The 15,094-nt window shown below is 39.5% G+C and overlaps 1 protein-coding gene across 4 annotated transcripts in view; it reads right to left on the bottom strand.

Moving 5' to 3' along the window:
• LOC120546742 (1-phosphatidylinositol 4,5-bisphosphate phosphodiesterase beta-1) overlaps positions 1-15,094 on the bottom strand; it is a 116,286-nt gene that overhangs the window by 29,215 nt on the left and 71,977 nt on the right. For all 4 annotated transcript variants that reach the window (XR_005636930.1, XM_039781909.1, XM_039781907.1 and 1 more), the window contains exons 10-19: positions 11,952-12,098; positions 10,549-10,706; positions 8,276-8,358; positions 7,897-7,981; positions 3,387-3,561; positions 2,010-2,096; positions 1,491-1,561; positions 1,046-1,142; positions 846-930; positions 370-494 (exon numbers count right to left, since the gene is read on the bottom strand). Coding sequence is in view for 3 of the 4 variants with exons in the window: in XM_039781909.1 (XP_039637843.1) it covers positions 370-494; positions 846-930; positions 1,046-1,142; positions 1,491-1,561; positions 2,010-2,096; positions 3,387-3,561; positions 7,897-7,981; positions 8,276-8,358; positions 10,549-10,706; positions 11,952-12,098 (1,113 nt within the window). In the remaining variant the exon portion in view is untranslated. The remainder of the gene's footprint in view (positions 1-369; positions 495-845; positions 931-1,045; positions 1,143-1,490; positions 1,562-2,009; positions 2,097-3,386; positions 3,562-7,896; positions 7,982-8,275; positions 8,359-10,548; positions 10,707-11,951; positions 12,099-15,094) is intronic.

The raw sequence follows: 15,094 nt of genomic DNA, 5'->3' as shown, positions 1-15,094 counted from the left end.
AGGACAGAATAATAATATTAAGGTGAGTCAACAACACTGAAGTAAAACTAACAAACAAACTTTAAAAATGCAAACTTTATTATTTACATAATGAGGCTTTTTTTTTTTAAATCAATGTTCAATCATACATTTCGCAAGGAATAAAGCATTTACACAATTTTAAAAAGATGTAATAAAAAGTTGCAAAGAAACTCCCACACACTGTCTAACTTGCCAAAACTATTACAGCTATTACATTTATTTTTGCAAGTAAGACAGTGTGCAGGTTTTTTTTTTCTGCAACTTTTGATCTACTCGTCCCAGTCCGACGCAAGTATTTTTCCGTTGTAAAAAGATGTAATAGAAATGTCTTTCACTATCCTCGCTAACCAATTGTTTGGAAGTTGAGAGCCACCAGCTGACAGCCGGCGTTCCAGAAGAGCTGAGGGTTGTAGTTGGATGAATCCACTCGAGTGCCTTTAGGGTAAATCCTGCTCAGCTGCAGCTTGTTGTATCTGAACAGAGCTGGTTAAAGACAATGCTGCATGGCCTGCATTAAAAAGTACAACAGGTACTGTTACTACAACTACTTCTTCAACTATTGTATTATGACTTCAAAACTATTACTGACAATGACTCACAGTTCTATGTATATGTTTATCATCTCTTCATTACTACAGAACAGAATTAGCCATATGAGTGAAGTGGTGAAGAGCAGACTACCATAAGGAATATAATGGGCCCTAATGCAGTAAGTGCACTGCAGACACAGCTCGAAGAACAGAAGTTAAACATGAACGCAAATTAGATTCAAACTCAAACATTGTGAGTTATATTCAGTAGTGTGGTAAAACTGAGAAGGATACTCCACAAACTCTACAGGACATTTGGTCAGCTGTTCCAAAGCTTTGGTCTCTACGAAGGATGACATCTGGAAGCTGCGATTGATCTCTGCGGGCAGATATGGTGATATGTTGATCACAGTGATTTTCTTCCAAAATCACTGTTAAAAATGTATTCAGTATGTTCATTTTGCATGCAATGTCTTCAGGTATGTTGTACATACTTTTGGAAGCCTCGAAGCTGTTAAACTTGACAGGCTGGATGTAGATGACCAGGTTGGACATTTCCACTGTAGCAAATGCCTCACTGCCTGCTGTACCCTGTACATGAACACACACACACACACACACACACACACACACACACACACACACACACACACACACACACATAAATATATGAATGTAATGCAGCACAATGTTTTAACAAAAGGTCTGTCTTTAATGCTTGGAAACAATGAGAAGGATGTGTCTGAGCTTCTGAAAAGCTGCCCTTATTATTCAAGACTTTGGAAACACATCAGTAGAAATAAAATGTATTATCAAATATGTACACTAGAGGGCAGCCTCAGCACATGGCATGCAAATAGTAGACTGAGCTGTTACTGTAAATCTCCATTATTACTAGTATTTGAACTGATTGCAGAATGTCACTTGTGAGATGCACACCTCATCCATTGAGCCCTTTTTACAGTCGTCATCATCATCATCATCATCCTCACTCTCTGCCTCCACCTCACCTGAAACATGAGCCACAAATATTGTCACAGGTAAAACACAATAAATAAAGCTAAATGTGTGTACATTTAATTGACATGGCCACATACTCGATGCTAAATGTTGGACAGACTGGTTTAAAAGGTGATAGCCTTCAAACAAGTCTTTATCACGGATCAGTTGCCTCCATTACATCTACAGCAGGGACACAAATAAGCCCAACCCATGGAGCTCATGGTGACTGAGGAAATTCATTTTAATATTGTTTTGGTCGCGGTGACCCGTTCTCTGTGCCTGCATAATGAGAGATCTACTAAAGATTTCCCACTGAATCTGAGGTCACACTAACTGAGGAAATTAATTTTAGCAGTGTAATGGTCAGACTGACCTACAGTGTCTGCAGCCTGCCTGATGAAAGCCCTGCCAAAGCTTTCCCGCAGAATCTGAGGTCATGTACTATGTATGACTCACCAATAGACTTTCTGCCCTGCGGCCTCAGGCTGAGCTCAGCGCCCTCTGAAGGCTGCGAGGAATCCGCCATCTCCTCTTTGGTTGAACCTGTGTGGAAAAAACAAATTCATCGAAAGCAACAAACCTGCATCCTACTGTACAACACTACAAGGTCAAACTACTGTAAAGCTTAATTTGAAGTGTTCTGTTCTGTTGTTTAGTCTACCATCATGCAGTACAGTATGTCATACAACTCTTTACTCTGTAATTAATAATTTGCCTCCAAATGTTACTGTACTCAACTGTCAAAGCTGTCAAAAGACGGGAATGGACACTTTTATGCTTTTATTTTTATGGTTCATCATGATTGAACATCATTAATCTGTAAATAAAAAGTATATTTTTCCCGATCCGCAGATGTCATTGTGCCCCACTGATCGGTGATTGTCTCAATGCACACCAGTTAAAAAAAGATTCCTGACAGTTAGATAAGAGTCAAACACTTGTGCAACTTATTTCCTTACACCAGGGGGCAGTGTGTGTCAGTGTAAGAATGAAGATTGCAGCTCAGCGATCAGAGAAAACTAAAGGTGATTGATTGCAAGGTTTATTATCATTTACAACTAAATGATATCCTTTATGTACAAACATAAATAAATATAAAGTATAAAAAGAAGCATGCATGTACACACACACACACACAAAGTGTAGCCAACTACAATACAGATATGAACGATAAGGGAAAACTAAAAACAGAGCAGCTGTGAAAATATAAAAATCCACAAGTGAATACACATGCACATGCACACAGGTGCACGCACGTACACACACTCATATACATATTGACATGTTTTTTTTTTTTCTTTTTGTGTGTTATTAAATAATATAAAACTGTACAAAATTGAAGTGCAACAGGAAAAAATATGTAATAACATGTGAATGGATATGAAAGCACTACAATAAAGTATAAAAAAATATAAAAAAATATAAAAATCCATAAATTGAGATAATAACTTCAGACAGTTCTAGTATAATGTGCACACAGCCACATGCACACACACCGACATAATGAAGGCCACTACCGGCCTGTGTTTAAGACACCCAAGTGACTAGCATTGTATACGCCGGACAGAGAGGGTATGCAATAGCCAATAATACCTTCAGCTGATGGAGAGGGCCATGAAAATGATGAATGATAAACAACAGCACTGTTTTGCTCTAGTGACTCAGTTTCTGCATGGCATAGAGGTGTTGGTCCATATTACAGATGGACCCAGACGGTCAGGCTATATTTTGCATTTGAAACATCATAACTCAACGGTTCCAGTGGGACTTGATGGCTTTGTTTGTAGGATGTGAGTGTGTGCGCTTGTGTGTCAAAGGGAGTGCTAACTGTACCTGCGCTAGGGGAGGAGGGCTCGCAAACACTGGAAGAATCGCTGTAGGTGTTGGACACCTGCTCCGAGAGCTTCTTCTTGGCGCTTCCGTCTGTCTTGTGGTGTTTCTTCTTGTTCTTCACCAAGATCTTCCCCATCAGCTCCATCGGGCTCGGTAGCGGCACACCAGACTCCAGCTGGACGGGGAGAAAGCAATGAACACAGAGAGGTCATGTAAAAAAAAAACTGTTGTATGATTGTATGATCTGGATGGAAGGATAAAGACAAATGGTTTCTTTTTGTGACAAACACGTCAACATGAAAACTAAAAACAAATGTTAGGAGACAAATTAGCTAATTACAGAAAGAAAATACTGAAGTTGTTTACTGGAGTGAGTCATTCAAAATGTAAATGAATGGCAGTTTTAGAAAATCTTATTCTGCTTAAAATTCCCCTTGGGAGATTCTGCAAGGCAGAGCTTGTTAGTGACCGTGAGGTTGTTAGTGAGCAATACAAACTCTGTTGCTGTAACAGCTCAAAAGTTTACACTTTCAACACTAAAATCAGCTTCCTGGGGAACGGACATGTTAAACACAAACATTCACCCTCTCAAGGGAGCTGGCAAGAAGTAGGATGATCTCTGATTTATTTATGGGGTGCACTGCTTTTGGATCACAGTGTTTAGGGATATAAATAATGCATTACGGAGAAAGTCAGCAGAAATGTTGAATACACACAAACATACATTCATAACCCATGAAGTTTACAACGTATCAGCTAATAAACAAAACAAAACTTTAAACATTTCTCACTTTTAAGAGCAGGGTAACAGTGATTCATGCACCAAACTTAAGCCAAGATTTTCCGTCCAATAACCCACTTTCCCGGCTGCCACACACATCCATTTACACCTTTCTAATGTTGTTGCTGGGAAGTGATAAAATAAAGATTAGATGTCCTGTTTGCTTTGGCTTCACTCTAACAGTTCCACTTAAACTGAACCAGTTCAGCACTGAACGTGGCACGTCATTTTAACTGCACTTAAATGCACAGCACTAAACGTGTTTGATTAAACTACAATTTACCTGGATGTATTCAATTAAGCTTTTCCCCCTTTTTTGTCTCAGTTGTACAGAGGGGGTGAAAAGAGGGCATCAATAGAGGCAGAAAATTCTCCAAAAAAGTAAATACATGGTCGCACTAGATTCTAGGAATATATTTGCTCATATATTCGCTCTACTTCTCATCACTTTCAAGTTGTAACATCTGGCCAGTGGTGGAATGTAAGTAGATTTACTCGAGTAATGTGCTTCAGTACCATTTTTTGGTACTTTTACTTTACTTAAATAATTCCATTTTGTATTGAGATTTTGCAAAGATCGACTTAATATCAACTTAAACATAAAATATGATGTGTTGTTCTAGAGCAAACTACAAGTATGTAAAGTAGTTGAAATGATCTTCAACTAAAACATTAACATTCATAATGATTCAACAATAAAATATATAATAATGTAACACTCACAGGAGTAATATTCTGCCAAAATAGTGCTTTTACTTTTGATACTATAAGTACATTTTGCCAATAATAACTCTGTACTTTTAGTGAAGTACAATTTTGAATGCAGGACCTTTACTCGTGAACTACTATTTTTTACATTGAGGTATTGCCACTTAATCAAGCAACCAATCAATTTCAATGACTCCATTTTATTTGCCTGAAGTAAAGGATCTGATTAATTCTTGGAAATTTAACAATGTGTTTCAGGACTGTGATAGAGTAATACAACCTTTGGTGTATTATCTTAAATTTGTGAAAAGTTGTTGTTTTCTTGCTAGCTACACGCTAGCACCAACAGTTTTATGCTTGCTCTTCTGCCCACGTTACTCTCAATCCCGCCTGCTTTCTGCTTGCGTGTACATTTTGCAATTCTGGTCTGCCTGCAGCTTAAAACTAAGCCTCAACAAAAGTGAACAAACTACAAGAAAAATAGCCTTATTTCTCAACATATTGCATACTGTTTAGCATTTATAATCAGGGGTTACATTTTTCCGAGGTTGTCCGGGGCTCAGCCCTGGCACATGCTCTTTTCTGTCATCAGGGGATGCTTAACTTAGCACATCTTGTATATACAACGTGCTTAATAATTCAAACAACGACTAAAACACGTTCTCTTTCTAACTGTAGAGAACATGGTCCTAAATGAGGTGATGTAAGAACTTGCAAACTTTCATGGGGTTTCCTATCTCTCTGTCAATAGGTTGCCTTAAAATCTACCGTTTGGTGGCTGTGGCTCAAGACGTAGTATAGTAGGTTGGTCGTCTACCAATCGGAATGTCGGTGGTTCGATCCTGAAATCTACACGTCAAAGTTTTCTTGTGCAAAATACTGAACTCCAATTGCTGTGAATGTGAGTGAATGTTTATCTGATGAGCAGGTGGCACCTTGTATGATAGCCCCCAGCCTCCAGCCACCACTATATGAATGTGTGTGTGAATTAGGCCATTGTAGAGCGCTTTGAGTGGTCGCTAAGACTAAAAAAGCATTGTTTCAATGCAGTAATCCATATACCATTTATCAAGCAGATCAGCAACCTCAGTCTATGTGGCGGTAATGCACCTTAACCATGGTTCCTAGGGCTCTGATAACGTTGTAGAGTATCGCAGTAACAATATCACCTGCTATAACTAAACAGATATTAGAGTGTACTCAGTTCTGCCTTCCTGCTGCTTTCAGTATACTGCTAAAACACAACAAATTGCTTGTTGAATTAAAAACAAATGAAAGGAAATGATTTCCTGTCTTCAACATTCTTTTATTGAACAAACTGAAAATTGAACAGAACACAAAAGCAACCACTAAAAAGATTATAGTTACATTTTAAATTGCAGATTTCCACTAATACTCTCTTTCAAATAACTCAAAAAACCTTTCCCAATGTGTTTATTGCGCAAGTTGACATTTTGGTGATGATAAAAAAAACGATATACTGTGCAGCCCTATAGGTTGCAACCTGCCATAAAAAAAAAGAAAAAAGAAGCCACCCAACCCTGAAACCACAGAGCCCATCCCCACAAATTCAATGTTCAGTTAATTTCAGCTAATGTTTTTGGAAAGAGTATACTGTCCTCCGAGTAATTGGAAAAACAAACATAGTCACCCGTCACCAGAGGTTTTGTGGGGTGGAGACACACAGGAGGAGCTTGAATTTCTCAGAAAACTCTAATCCTCTTTATTCTTACCTTAGGCTCAGGCTCAGCCAGAACCAATCTAGCTATATTACCCTATCTGCCCCTTATGGACAAACGAAGCCAATATCCCATTTGATATGCTGTATAAACGGCTGTCTCAATGCCAGAGGGGTGTGGTTGTCATTGCACTCACCTCTCCCAGTTATTACATGCTCAGTGGTAGAAATCTGATTCCTCAACGGCACTTTCTTTTTCTGTCTCTCTTGCTAACTGCTCCCTTGGTGTTAGTCTCCCCATATCTCTCTCCTTCTCCTTCCCTCAGCCACTCCATTCGAAAGGCTTCCCCCTGATAATAACACTTCAATGTCAAATCCGGTCAGAAGGCTGTTGGGAACTTAAGCTGCTCTACAGTGTTATATCAACAGGGACAAGACATCCCGGGTGAATAATGTGCAAGGAAGTATGTTAAAGTACATATGTGTACAGGATAAGTGGCATGTTTTCATGGGTTCCCTCAGACAGTGTGCGTGCAAGAGTTTGTGCAACAAGTGTCTAACATTTGCCTCACGTAAGTGCCTGCGTCATTACACACAAAGACGCCTGTGGGGAAAAAAAGAAAAAACAGAAGAGTTTGGCCACAAAGAGACAAAGCAAGCTTTTCACTAGTAGCCATGGCAACAGAGGAGAGACAGATAAAGGGCTGCCAAGAAAAGCCACGTTTAGATTATTACAGCGTAAAACACTTCCATTTAATCTGACGCCGCTGTCGTTTGCAGTCTCTCCCGTGATAACAGAGGGGTGATGAAGAGAAAATAAAAATGGCTGCGAGATGAATCATTAAAAGTTGGCTTCCATGGCATGTAAACAGCCACAGGTATGTGTGTGTCTGTGACTGAAAATGAAAACTGGAAAAGAGAGACAGAGGTAAAGTCTGGGAGGCCATTCAGGAGCGTGCCAGGAGTGGAAGAAAAAAGGCAGCCGACAACACATTTTGTTGGTGCCGGAGGACATGTCAATATGTTTGTGAGACAGATGGAAAGGGAGCGACATAAATACAAAGAAATTGTAATGTGTATGTGAACAAATTAATGAATATATGTTTGTGTGACTATGCAATAAGGTGTGGCTTTTTGCTTCCTGAATGTAGCATGCTGGCCAGCAGTGTTCAAGGACACTTCTTCGGTGCACTCATCTGTGCGATAATATCTGCTGAATCCCCTCGCTGCTGGCCATGTCGTATGCATCTGTGTGTGCGTGTTAGAAAGATAGAGAGAGCCAGAGTATGAATATATGTGTACGGACATGTGCATGTGTGTGTTTGAGAATCTTATGTACTCACAGGATATTTCTCCAGAGGTTCTGTCAGTAATGCGTCTCCAAATATTGACCGGCAGTACTCTGCCATCTTAGCCTGCTGCTTCGGTCTGGGAGTCATCACACACGGAAACAAACACAGACACACACCATCGTGGTTTTTCTCTACTCAATATCAATACACACTGAATATGTATGTTACTCCTAAGAAGCCCCTCGAAGCCATTAAAAGACATAACAACCAATTTGAACTTGCGTGGATGTTTACACAGCTGATGCACACAAGAATAACTGCTTAAGCCTATTTATGTTAAACCATCCAATGACAGACAGTGCTTATCAATAAGGTTGACGCTCAATGTGTGGACTTTGCACCCCTGACTTGAAATGATCTGCTGACTTACGAGTCCACATGGTTCTCAAAAGACAGGATGATGGGGAAGGGCGAGGTCTTGAAGGCACACTCTGCTATGGCCTCGATCACCTCCTAAAAACACAAGGAGAGAAGACAGAATATTGATAACATAACTATAAATGATGTTAAATACACACACCTAGGGTAAGATGTTGTTATTGTTACTTGAGTAATGTAATACATTAATTGTTGTCATCGTTGGTTCATGTGATAGTATGCTGTGCAGTCACAAAAAAATAAAGCATTTGCAAACACTCTTGAGCTCTTAAAGCAGCCAGAATCATATCCATTTACAGTGATATGGTTTCCTACAATAGCTGAGAGCCTCTCCCAGAGAATATGCCCAAATCTCTTAAGAATCTATAACCATATAATAGACAGAAAGATAGTTTTTCAGTAGTACAAAAAATAAATTACACTCCGCCTTACTCCAAATACAACATGTTATCTGGCTGCATGGTGTATTGAGGCTACTGCAATAATTATATGGCTGTGTGTATCAAATGCTTGTCTCAGTGTATGTGTGAGTGCAGGATGTCAACATGATGGTACACTCTCTGGTTTAAAATGTGAAAGGAAAGCCTGTCAAGTGTATCACAAATTGCTGTGTACTCAGTCATTCATGTCCACACAAATTTCAGCGTGGATATGTTTTTACGAGAATGGGAGCTGAGCCGTGAATTGGTGTCACTGCTCAACTCCAGTGAAGACAGCTCGACACCTGATATCGGATTCCTAACCCACTGATTGTCTAAGTCAATTACGCCATCAATAACAATGGTGTCAGTTCGCTTAATGCCTTCGTTTCCATTTGCTCCTCCAATAAAAAAAACAAAACAAAAAGATCTTTACCTGTAACTCAACCCTTTCCATCTGTAGCTCTCTTCCATCCTCTGTCTCTCAAAACTATTTTCCTCTTTCACTCTCAGGGGAATTCCATTAAGCTTGTTCTACTTCTTTTGTTACTCAAATTTCCTCGATCAATCAATCCACCCACCCACCTCCCTCTTTCTTATTCTCCTCACACCTACTCTGCCTTTAGATTTTCTCACCCTCCTCCTTCTATAAATGCTTTTTTTCTCTTTGTCTTCTCATCTTCTGGGTCTTCAATTAAGCGCCCCTCAGCACTTCAGTTTAGGGCCATTCAGCGCATCCCACTCCTTTATGATTTGCCATCTGCTGAATGCATGCCCCACTTTATGTTTATCCCACTTCTTATTCAACTGTGCTTTCCTCCATATTTACTTTTATCTTCTGTGTCTGGCTCTGTATCTGTCTGCTTTTCTGTCTGTGTTTAAGTACAAAAAATAAATAAATCATTAAATCAAACCCCATTTAGAAAAAAAAAATGATGGTGATAATTTTTCCGCAATAGCCAATAACTGTATTCACATTTACAGGAAAACGTTGCATGCATGTAAACCAGCGTAATGTTTTCTCATTAATAACAGCCTCACTGTTTACTGTTCACTCCCTTTACATTTTGTCAGCACTGTATTAAGTTATTGCTAATGCAAACAGAACATTGCCTACTGCCACCACTTCACATTAAAGGTGTTCAACAAGCCAAACATGGGGTGGCTTTTTTCTGAAGCGGTCACACAAAATGCAATGTGTTGGTCACCGCAGTTAGCGCAAACCACCATAGTTCAAAAATGCGTCTACGAAGCAAGACATGTAACTTTCATCATTTGCGACGTGTGCAACATGAAATCAGATCGCAGTTGCAATTATTATTGGCTGACTTATTTATTAAAACAATGTGAGTTTGTTTGGCTGCAATGTAAACAGATACATCACTTGTTTTGCTATGGTATTTTCTGACAAGTAGTAGCTGCTCAAGGAGTGTTTGCTTTGGTATCAAAATGCACTGCCAGCACCAGTAATCACAGGTGTCCCCATAATAAATAGAATTACAAATTTGAAGCTACAAACAATACAGAATATTAACCATCTACAGTACATATTGTTTATTTAAGCTGCTTACCTTTCTCTTTTAATTTGCTTTACTTTTTGTAGCCTGAATCAAGGTTTAGCATTTTGGCACAGGAGTGCATATGTTTGACGATGCAGATGTACACATAGGTGGCCGCCAACACACTTGCATGTAACCTTAAAGTGTGCACTACGAGGCAAACTCATGCTTATAGAATCAACTGGAAATAAAGATGAAACCCAGAAACCCATTTTAACCCTAAAATAACTAAAGACACAAAGCAACCCCTCGCCTATATAGCTATCACTCTGCTCTCTTTGTGTTACCTTGAAGGAGATTTCAGTTGTCATGGTGAAGCCGTGAGTGATGACGGGCTCTTCTTCTGTGGTGCGACCCTTCCAGCAGTCCAGTTCAATGCAGCGGCACCCCGACAGCAGAACCTGCTTGTACATCTCGACTGAAGAGTTCCCTGCGAGCTGGCCGGCTGCATTCCGCACATAAGCAAGCAAACACACATCAACACACCACTTCAGGTAACTGCTGTATTGATCCCAGAAGAACCAGGATGCCCTCCCACCTTCCAAGAGCTCATTTAACCGCATTAGTTGCTAGCATGCAGTAAAAACAATACGACTGTCGTTATCTGAAGCATGCAGATCTCATCACCCTGTCACCATTAGCGCAGCAATTATCTCTTCACATTAGCAGAATGCTTTCCCGCAACATGGTTGGAACTGTGTCAAAGTGAGAGGCAGATCTGTGTTCTCACGTCAGCTGGCATCATTCAATCCCTCCAGATTTTTTTCATTCCTTTACTCATTTTTACTCTCACTCTTTCTTTCTCTTCTTTTGATTGACATCCTCGCCCAAAGCCATTAGGGAAACACTTTCTTTACTAAATGAGGTCATGTGTTGTACACTGCACAAAACATTGCTTTAATTTACCATGCATCAGTAGGATGGAAATACAACAGCATGAATGAATAAGTTGCTGTCAGTCAAGTTATCATTTGGGGATCTTTATTATAAAGTTGTGAAACATAAACACTGCAAGGACAGAAATGCATTCTGCACTACCGCACCTATAATAATAATTTCACTATGAAAATACCTGCAGAAAAACTGTTCGTTAGGTGATAATCAAAGACCTTTTTTGTTTGTTTTTCTCATTTCTTCATTTGGCAGGCCATGAGTTTGGCCTATTACCTGAATTCCATTTTTTTCCCATCGCTGGAGAAATTTGATCCACTTGAAAGATTCAATGCTCTCCAGTTCCCCCCAGAATAGATTTGAATAGATGAATTTTAATATCCATTGAAGAGAAAATGGCCTCTGTATTGTGCCTGCCGTGCTCGGGGAGCCAGTTACTGTGACTACCATTCTAAAGAAATATTTAACTCATGAATATCAATGAATTGAGTCTCATTGCACGACTTGATTGGATAACCTCTAGAGAGGTAACGCAAGAAAGGGGGCCTGACTTGCACTGTCGCGTTTGATTGACTGACCTGCGAAGTATGAAGTCAGGTGTATTTACTTGTGCAACCAAAATGGTATTTCTAAATGAACAAGTGATCTGTTCATGTGTAGAAGAATAAATGATGCGCAGGTGCAATCAGTCAGTAAAAGCGAGTTGAGTGGTTGTATGTGAATGCGAAACAAATAGAAAGACAGACAGAGTTTACATATGCCACAGACATTTGACGCGAGTCTCGATGTATGTGCATACCTGTGAGGTATGTGTTGTGGGAGGAGTTGATGAAATAGTGGGAAAGGGGAAGGGTCATGTCTTCACTCTGGTCCAGCTTCTCAGGGGGGATGATGCTGTTCTCCTCCCCATTTAGATACCTGGCAAAGCCTTCCACCGAGATCTGACCTGCACAAAACACAACACAGTGCATAGACATGTTAGTCAAAATGATACGTTTGAATTACTGGAATTGTTGGATCTTTGTAAATTATAGAGTGTGGTCTAGACCTACTCTATCTGTAAAGTGTCTTGAGATAACTCGTAACTTGTTATGATTTGATACTATAAATTAAATTGAAATTGAAATTGAAAACTAAAGCATAAGTCTGATGATATTCTTTATGTTTCTTATTGTCAACAAATCCAATAAAAAACTAAAACAAATATGAATTGATCTTATAACAAGTATTGTCTCTGTAGCCAAAACCTGTTTAAGCTTATTCCTCTGTGCCATAGAGCTCCATTGTTGTCTACAATCTATTAAAAACACATCAGTGAGACACACTGTTGCACTGGGTGAAATGTTTGTTCATTAGGATGAACATGGGCACTGCAGTTTATTTTGAATAAATCCCACGCAAGTCCTGCTGCCGTAAATACTTACTAGCACACCAAATGTGTAATAATCCACGGCTGGAAATAGTCCTAAACAAATGCACTATTTCCTCTTGTTTGAGTAACGTTTGCTTAGAATTACAGTGCCCTGCTGTTTTGGAAAATTATCTAGCCTTCTCTAAAAATGTAATTAGATATTTACAAACTGTTCATATATATATATATATATATATAAGATTCAGTAGGAATCAATGGGCTAGGGGCTACAGACAGGGTAGGGAAGTCATCAATCAATAAATAATCGTCAGCCTTATCCTTTACACTACATTATTAAAAAACATTTTACAAAAATATATATATTGCAATGATTTAAATAAAACATGTACCATGGTTAACAATCTTGCAAAAAGTGTATTTTTGAGTGTTTGTGTGTACATTATACTGCGTACACATACTGCATTTGAATACAAATGAGCAGGTTTTAAAGGTTACATTACAAAAATGTTCATAACCACTAATTAACATTGAGATTACATTAGTAGTTTAATTTAGCCGGAACCCTAATTCACTGTTTGTTGAAATCCTTTGCGGTTAATCCTTAAAGCCTGTACCTCAGTGTTTCAGTTTCTTACATTTTACTGTGGGCGTATACTGTCAGTTATTAGCCTTCATTAGAAATATGTAAGTTGTCTACGTGGATAAATGCATTAAAAAAATCTCCTGTTTTCACAGGTAGGTTCCAGTACAAACCTGAATTTCTACCTTTCAGGCTCCACTAGCTTCAACTTGCATTGCTACAGACCAAAATAAATCATAGAGGGATCTGAAAAAGCTGAACTGCTTGACGTTGTTCTTTCATGGTTGTGATTGTTTGTCAAGGTCACTTATGTTAAGCTTTGCCTTTTTGCTGTCATCACTGAGCTCATGTCTTCACTGAACTTGCTCGACAAAGTGAATAATGCCGAATAAGTAAAAAGCTGACAGAAGAAAAGCTCCAGTCATCCAGACAGAAGATTAAAATTTCCATACACATTACCATACACGTCACACACCACACCTGCACGGATTCAGTTTTGTATATATAGCAAGGGCTCCAAGCTAAACCAAAACACTTGCAACCTCCTCCACCCACACGCACACACTTGCTTGACGTTATGCTAAATATGCTAAGTGATGCAAGCTCGATGGGTGCAGCAGGTCCCTCCGGCCACTTTATGCTAATTAATGCGGTGCCGCCCTCTGCAGAGTTGCTGGACTAATTAAAGCTGGCTGCTGTCTGTGATATGTGAGCTCAGTAGAACTCAGCGTCTTCCCTGCTGACTGCCAGGACCTCCCTTTGCCAGGCGGAGGCCTAAACTCTGTACCACTCAAAGTGACACAGTTCCCAAGACATTTGTAGGTCAAACAGGAAGAAATTGTGCTAACATGGCTTGGATTAGAGATGTACTTGAGTGAGAACCTACAGGTGTTATTCTAAAGGTGATGCTTGAAAGGTGGAGTTTAATCTGAAAGGAGAGGACTCTGAAGGGAAACTGCAGTGTAAATGTATTCTAAATGTAATGATAACCTAGAAGAGTGGACGCAAACTGACAAAGTCTGACAAAGAGCCTCCTCTCTACAATTACCAAAGATGAATATGCGATGATATGCCACCATCCACTCTTGACATAAAAGACTTTAAGCGTCTTGTTTCATTTACCATTTTATTCATCTGCATTCAAAGAATGTATGAACGTTTGAGCGAGCACAGACTCAAGACAATGATAGAGCACTAAAGAGATGAATAAAAGGTATAATATCCACAAAATCACAGATGGATACAGATAATGAGAAAGTGTGACAAAGAAAATGCGCAGAAAAGAAATAGAAAGTCTTCCTAAATCACACCTAATGCACTCTATCTGCTATCTCCGATTAAGGCGTATACACATCTACGCATACTGACTGTGTGCAACAACATGATGCTTTTTCAGTGCAACATACAAGCACATGCTTACTATGCAAAAACACACACACACACACACACACACACACACACACACATTTCTACATGCATGTAGGAGTGTCCTTGAGAGAGGAAAAAGTGTGTGTGAAGGTAGCATGTGGAGCTCTGGACCCCTCTGCAGAGCAGATGGCAGCACTTCCTCCGGCTAGATAAATACTTCACATGGGGAAATCTGTCATTGGGACAGAGAGGGGCACGCTTCCAGAGAGCCTGGGACGGGCTGAACACACAACATCGCAGTACGAGCACATCACTGTGATCAGAGTCAAACACAGGGCGGTTAAACAGGAGATTTCAATGTGGTTTCAAAAAGTATTTGATCTAATTTAGGCACCCGATTAATTTTGTCACACATAAAAAAAATTTAAAAAAAAGTAAAGTAGGTACTTTAGGAGAAGAGATGAGTAAAGTGGCACTCATGCCTTGCTTGAGTTAGTTCAGGTGGATTTAGTTTTAGTGTAACCAGTAATAAAACATGCAAATATGATTGGCATAGTAATGATACACTGAACAGGTTTTTAGATAAACAGCCTCTCCTGGAACCAAAGATTAGCATTTTGTT

The sequence above is a fragment of the Perca fluviatilis genome, chromosome 18, assembly GCF_010015445.1.
Source record: "Perca fluviatilis chromosome 18, GENO_Pfluv_1.0, whole genome shotgun sequence".
Classification (NCBI taxonomy): Eukaryota; Metazoa; Chordata; class Actinopteri; order Perciformes; family Percidae; genus Perca; species Perca fluviatilis.
The sequence above is the reverse complement of the archived record's forward strand: the minus strand, read 5'-3'. Positions and strand labels throughout refer to the sequence as shown.